Source organism: Desarmillaria tabescens (assembly GCF_030435595.1).
Source record: "Desarmillaria tabescens strain CCBAS 213 chromosome Unknown EV420scaffold_592, whole genome shotgun sequence".
Lineage (NCBI taxonomy): Eukaryota > Fungi > Basidiomycota > Agaricomycetes > Agaricales > Physalacriaceae > Desarmillaria > Desarmillaria tabescens.
Window position 1 is genome coordinate 1 of NW_026848891.1, and position 7,467 is coordinate 7,467.

Consider the following 7,467-nt stretch of genomic DNA (forward strand, 5'->3'; position numbering starts at 1 on the left):
TGAGGAGCTAGAGCCTGATAGGGTGGAGGTGCCATCTGTGTGGCCCCACAGGAGGTGCAGAGGGCGGAGGATAGGTGGTAGCCAGGGTTAGCATCTGCCCAGTAGAGAGCAGGCTAAAATTCGAAGTGGACTGGTGCCCTTGGGCTGGGCATCATGGTGACAACGAGGTAGGGGAACTGGAGTCCCTCACTCTGAAGCCAGCTCATCGATGTCATCTGGCAAGGGAGTCAGATATCAAGGGAAAACCATGCCTGGAAAGGCATCCTCATCAATCAGTGGAGTTCGTAGCAGGGCATTGGATTTGGGAACCTCCTGCTGCAGGAGGTAATGGACCAGGGGGAGCAGGCGGTGAAGTCATTGACAAAACCGGGTTCACCAAGGAATGGCAACCCGACCTCCAGACTAGTCAAGACCTGTGAGACCAAACCGTGAGCCGGGCAAGGAGAGAGAAGAAGCGTAAACACTTACATGTGAGGAATGCATCTCCATGGGGATGCGTGCTAGCACCTGATTCCAGTGCTGGACCCTAAGCCTGGGAGGCAGGGTGTGGGTGCCAGCACCTAAGGAATCCCCAGATACAAGCGCCCAATATGTGAGTCGATGAGGCCCTGGTGACAGAGGAGGTGCATGTTAGGCAGCTAGACCAGTCGAAATGGGTTAGAACGCAAAGAGGAAAGGGAGTAGTAAAGAGAGACATACCAGCAGGGTGTAGACCTTATGAAACATTTCAGAGATAATCTCCGGGGTGTGCTCCTCACAGTGATTGTACACCAGCACGAAGAGGGCCGCCACCCGATGATACATGTAATAATACTCGTGCAGGTTGAAGCGAGCAAAGTACTGGTACCGCACAGGCTCCTCCGGAGATGGAGAAGGCTCAGGGATAGCGGCGACAGCTGGAGTAAGGTGGGGACATGTGGAAAAGACTTCCGAGACAAAGAGAAACATCAGACAATGGTGACAGCACGCATTAGAACACATACTGAGTTGAACAGCGGCGACAGAAATCGCAGAGGAGAAGACAAAGAGCGAGCTCACTAGAAAAGTGGGCAAAAAGAGCAGAAAGGTGGGAAAGAAAACTGGAGGGACTTCGCTTTTATTTAGTGAGCTCTCTGGTCCCCGACCTTCTAATAAGAAAAGAAGCACTCACATGAGAACTTCTATGAACATTGATGTACCCGGAACCTGTGCCTTTGAATTCGGAGCACATGGAAAGGAAAGAGAACATGCGGACCCACAACATGATGACCGAGGATGGTCAGGACTTTAGTGGGGGGGATATGTTGCGACTGCAGCCTATTTATGCATGTAATTTTGCAATCTAATGTGTTTTACATGCATACTGAGATATAGTGAGTGAGCGGACTAAAACTACACGTCGACACTAATGCTATGCAGTGCAATGATATGGAATATAACTTATAGCATAAGAAGCAATGGGATTCTAAACAGGACTTAGTCACTGCACTGTACCTGATGGGCATGCATGATGAGAAGGCCAAACCCTATACCCAATGCCTTAGGCTCTAACTTACAAGCACACTCACGGGAGCTAGATAAAACTTTGAAGGTTGCAGTGACACTGAGAATACTTAGCACGCTCGCTAACTGTGATGTGCTGTACCTGAAAATCTGGGGAAATCCTTAAGTGAGATGACAGATAGCACTGGCACGAACTGGGGCAATGGGCTTCAGCTGAAGTCCATGAGCCCACGTCCCATTGTTCTGAGTCCCATTGTTAGAAGACTCACTTGTTGCCATGTCTATGAGAAGCCTCTGTGAATCCAAGAAAGAAGTCTTGAACAACATACATCAGGACTGATAGTTCCATGTGCCTAGACCTGTTGGTCGCTAGAGACCAAGCCCATGGGTGTTGGGAAGCACTTCTTGGCATGTGTTTAGCAAGCTCACTATAGAAATGAGACTAAAACTGGGAAGTCCAACTTGGATGCTCAGTAAGGCAGCAGTGGCAATGTGCTATGCATGTAGGAGTCTGGGTACTGTGCAACATTTGTAATTCTAATTTCCCTGTGGTATAAGTAGGCTGGTTACAGTAGGTAGAGGCCAAGTTTCGAGCCCCCGAGTTCCCATGCACATGTTGAAGGCGGTACTGTAACAAAGGATCAGTTTGTGACTTCGAGCTTTGCATAGAGTTAGCGAGCTCACTCAGAGAAATACGAGATACCCTTGAGAAAAGACTTTTTGTGCACTTAGTTCTGAGAGAATAAGAATCAGTGAAGCTGTTCTGTTCCATTGAGTGTTGATAAGTCTGTTTGGAGTATGTTCTGAAGAGGAAAAGCGAGATCTGTTCTGTTCTGTTCAGTCTGTTCTGCATCAGTTCTGTTTCGAGTTTCCGTTTTCTGAATCTGTTTCTGAGCACTTCTGAAGTGTTCTTGAGTCAAGATCATCTGTTGAAGTTAGTTGGAGAACCCCTACATACAGTTGTGTAGTGAGCGGGCTAAGTCAGTGCTTGCCTGTGGTGTTCTTTTAGCAAGCTCACTAAAGTTTCAGCATGTATTGCCTCTGTTTCTGTCGGGATCAGTGTCCCTTGTGTATTATAACTCAAATCTGCCTTGAAGGTTGCGTTGTGCCAGTGAACAACCTTCCTGTAAAAGTTCCTAGACTTAGGGATTCATTAGAGAAAGCTTAGCTTCACTAAGAGCACTGAGAATAAGAGAAACTCTTCGAGATATTGAAGTATAGTGGATCGCATTAGAAATAATCACTCCCCCTAGAACTTACGAGGGTGATTGTAGTTTGTGTAGTTGTGTGAGTGTGTGTGTGGGTTTTTGAGGTTCACCTTTTAGCCCGCTCACTATTCCACAGGTGCCCACAACCAGCCTCTTCAACAGACACGGTGATATCATTCAAGTCATTTCTGTCATGAATTCACCCTCATTTTTTGCTTTAGTCATTTGGTTCACACCATTCTTCCTCAATCATAATCTGACCCTCATCATCACTCCTTAACCCCTATCTGGCTCATTTGTAACCCACTCCACTACCCTTGCATCACATTCTAATCTCCCATCATCGCATCGCTGTTCTGATCATCAATATTCACTTCTGCATCACTTGATCCCTGGTTCGCAGTGGATGAGCTCAGTCATTCTTACTCAGGCAGAGTCCCAGCCACAAGGGCACCACTCTTCCAGAACCTCACTCATCTCACTGGCCGCTCACCATTGGATAGTCCTTTCATTGGCAACTCACCATTGGATATATGACACTCGTTCTTTATCATGGAACCATAGTAGCAAAGTTATTATTACTCTACTATAACTTGTATTTAAGCAACCTTAGCTGTGGGTCTAAACCCCAGCTTTGGCTAAGGTTATATACTCCCAACTCTTATCTAAACTCTAAGTTCCACAACTATCTAAGTCCTGACATCTTTACGCAGTCTGCATCACTACCTTTGTTCTGTTTCACTGAAGTGTGAGTGATAGACTAAGGCTCGACCTTGCTTATCCAAGTTGGTGCTTGACAGTTTCTGGTATTCGTCGAGAAAGAGAGCAGGATTTCGCTTGGAAAGAGAAACAAGGTAGGCTGCATCTGCCTCTACAAGGCTCCAAGGACATCCGTGTCCAAGCACCTTAGCCTTAGCAACATCTCCTGTCCTACAAAAGTGAGTCTGTATGCGATAGAGAGTGCGAATATGAAAGCCCACAATTTGCTGAATCTCTGTGTCAGTATCCTTGCCATGCCATTTGAGATGGAGAGCAGCCATTTTCAAGTCATCACTGATGCATCAGTTGACCATAACATAGAGGATAAAGGTGGGAACACTGTAGACAAGAGAGAGATGATGGGCAGGAGGGAAGGGAAGGCGACAGTGGTCACATCGATGCCCTATGCTCTAGTGATGTCACCTGCTCACATGGCCCAAAATGATTTTTTAATAAAAATAGCGACTGACATTATTTGTAAAAACAGCAATAACAACAATAAATGTTTCTGCATCAACTGGAGTGGCTGTCAGGTATTGTCAACATGCATATACCTGGGTATCAATGAGTATGAGATGTATAGAGAAGTAAAAGTCTAACATACTAGACAAAAATGGTCCAAATTTTAGTCACCAAGCTGAGAGGGTATCATATCATTCCTTCAACCAGCCCCTTAGTTTCAACCATAAATGCTGGATATAGCAATAGGTAACATAATGAGCTTTGCACAGCAGCAAAGAATACTCTTCAACAATGGATTATAAGGGTGTGGACAAGTGCACATCCTGATTCTCTGTTCAATGTTGTAGGTTATATCTAAGTAAAATAAGGCTTGCTCTTAATATTCTAAAGAGTTAGTTAGTTTTAGATAATACTCTGTCCCTTAAATGTTATTAAAATGTTATAAGAGATCATATATACTCCTTACTTGAGTAGAGTGTGTGAGTCTATTGGACATTAAGAGTGAAATTAAGTGATAAGAATTTATTAAATTCTGACCTATACACTTATTTTTTACAACTTCCTTTTATTCAATTGTTAAGACTATAATATAGTGTAATATGATAATATGAATAAATTTATAAAAGTCTCTTCATAAATATGCTTGACAAGATTTGATACTGTCTAAACACTGTGCTACTCCAAGAGAGTTGCCAATAGTCTCAAACATTTGCATTGCTTTTTCCAGCTTGATTATTGCTTCTGAATATTGATTTGTTGTTCGTAAAATATTTCCCAAGCTTTGTAAACATTGTGCTACTCCAAGAGAGTTGCCAATAGTTTCAAACATTTGCATTGCTGTTTCTAACTTAATTGTTGCTTCTGAATATTGATTTGTTATTCGCAAAATATTTCCCAAGCTTTGCAAACACTGTGCTACTCCATCAGAATTACCAATAGTCTCAAACATTTGCATTGCTTTTTCTAGCTTGATTTTTGATTCTGAATATTGATTTGTTATCCCCAAAATATTTCCCAAGTTTTTTAAACACTGTGCTGCTCCAAGAGTGTCTTCAATAGTCTCAAACATTTGCATTGCTTTATCCAGCTTGATTGTCGCTTCTGAATATTGATTCATCATTCCTAAAATATTTCCCAAGCTTTGTAAACATTGTGCTATGCCAAGAGAGTCTCCAATAGTCTCAAACATTTGCATTGCTTTCTCTAGCTTGATTATTGCTTCTGAATATTGATTTGTTATCCGCAAAATACTTCCTAAGCTTTGTAAACATTGTGCTACTCCAAGAGAATCACCAATAGTTTCAAACATCTGCATTGCTTTCTCCAGCTTAATTTTTGCTTCTGAATATTGATATGTTACTCGCATAATACTTCCTAAGCTTTTTAAACATTATGCTACTCCCAGAGAGTTGCCAATGGTCTCAAACATTTGCATTGCTTTCTCTAGCTTGATTTTTGATTCTGAATATTGATCTGTCATCTGCAAAATATTTTCCAAGTTTTTTAAACACTGTGCTGCTCCAAGAGTGTCTTCAATGGTCTCAAACATTTGCATTGCTTTTGTCAGCTTAATTGTTGCTTCTGAATATTGACATGTCATCTGCAGAATATCTCCCAAGCTTTGTAAACATTGTGCTATGCCAAGAGAGTCTCCAATAGTCTCAAACATTTGCATTGCTTTCTCTAGCTTGATTATTGCTTCTGAATATTGGTCTATCATCTGTAAAATATTTCCCAAACTTTGTAAACACTGTGCTACTCCTAGAGATTTGCCAATAGTCTCAAATATTTGTATTGCTTTCTCTAGCTTGATTTTTGATTCTGTATATTGATTTATCATTTTTAAAATACCTCCCATGCTTTGTAAACACTGTGCTACTCCAAGAGAGTTATCAATTGTCTCAAAGATTTGCATTGCCTCATTTACTTTCTCTAATGCTGCTTGTTGTTGACTAAACATATGTAATCTTTTGCCTAATAATAATACTGCTAAAGCATACAAATATTGCATATTCTGATTTTTTGCTATAGTTTATAACTTTTTTTAATAGTATGTTTGATTTCATATTTATATATTGAAAGTAACAAAAATTATAAATCATTATCAATTCTTTCTCAGAATTACAATTAATCAAAATCTCATTAAATATCCATTCAAAATTGTTTAAATGAGATAAACCAAATTTTGCATTTTTTTGTGAAATTGAAAATTCAAATTGTCTACTCTCATTAAGATAAAAAATGCAAAACTGCTGTTTTATATATATATCTGGCTTCTGAAAATACACTTTCAGATATTCCTGAATTGGTTGTAATATTTTCAATCCTCCTTTGCTATCTTCATATATAATTTTAGATTGTAATAAATTAGATATGATTCCAATTCTTTCTGAAAGATCTGGTAGCATTTTGCTTAATATCTTTTTCCATGAAGGAATACCATCAGGAAGATAGCATATCATACTTAACGCCTTGAAAATATTTGGTTTTGAAAACAATGGTGATTGAAGGGTAAGTTTGATTGAAATATTAACACTTGTTAAGTGATGTGATTGAGCTCCTGGTTTTTCTAATAATGAGGTTTTTTCCTTATCCCAGCTCTCTAAAAGCACTTCTGGATGAAGAATTTTAGCTTGATAGGCCATTAACATAAGAGCTAATGGCCATCCTTCTAGCTTTTCAACTAGTTTTACGACTGTTTTTATACTATCACTATATCCTGAAATAGCAGTAAATACTTCTAATGATGAAGATTCAGCTAATGATGATAGACCATTATGTGGTAATAACAGCCAGTCAATATTGTCTATAGGAGGAATATTTCCTCTCATAGTAATCATCAGAGTAATATGTGTTATAGTATTCAACTGCTCTAAAACTCTTTGAACACTTTGATTATTACTTTTATCCCAAATAGTCTCAAAACTATCAAAAAGTAGGATCATTGGCTTTGATATAGCATATAGCTGTTTTATAGGATCACTGGTGGTTTGCAACCCCATTAATCTCATTACAGTTTGTATTAATATCCCAATAGTAGGCTCAATGCTGCAAACTTCATCACAAGGAATGAAGTATCTGCATGCTCCATATTTATTTTTTACAGCTACATCATCCAGCAATTTCAATGCTAATGATGTTTTCCCCATATCACCAAATCCCATAATAACAATAGGATGAGGAGAGTCAGAAAGAAGATTATCTGTGCCCTCTTGTACTAAACTATCTCGACCCTTAAATATAAGAGGTGGTGGTGGTGGAATAGCAGAGAGCATAAGGCTACTAATCAGTAGACTATTATGAGATCTATTATACTTTAAAAAATATACAGAAACATACTTGATAGATTGAGTCATTCTTGAAGAACTTAACTATGAGGATATTAGTATGCATTAATGCAGTAATCAAAAAGATTCACAAGATGATCATGAATGCTAGTCACCCTTGCATCCATATTTTCAACTTGTCTAGTAACTGAAAGAACAGCAGTTGCCTGAGAAAGGTTAATAATACTTTTGACAAGTTATAATAAGGAAAAACATACCACAAGCTTATC

The 7,467-nt window shown here is 39.7% G+C and overlaps 2 protein-coding genes across 2 annotated transcripts; both read right to left on the minus strand.

Annotated features, from left to right (window-relative positions):
- Positions 1-3,481: 3,481 nt before the first annotated feature.
- On the minus strand, positions 3,482-3,745 carry EV420DRAFT_1253017 (uncharacterized protein; the record flags this gene model as incomplete). The annotated part of the gene is made up of 1 exon (XM_060466748.1): positions 3,482-3,745. A coding segment is annotated over one exon (264 nt), but the record flags the coding sequence as incomplete, so codon positions are not given.
- Positions 3,746-4,542: 797 nt separating this feature from the next.
- On the minus strand, positions 4,543-7,186 carry EV420DRAFT_1322376 (uncharacterized protein; the record flags this gene model as incomplete). Its single annotated transcript, XM_060468715.1, has 3 exons — positions 4,543-5,270; positions 5,505-5,936; positions 6,037-7,186. 3 exons carry the CDS (start codon positions 7,184-7,186, stop codon positions 4,543-4,545), a joined length of 2,310 nt encoding a protein of 769 aa, XP_060321257.1.
- Positions 7,187-7,467: the final 281 nt, after the last annotated feature.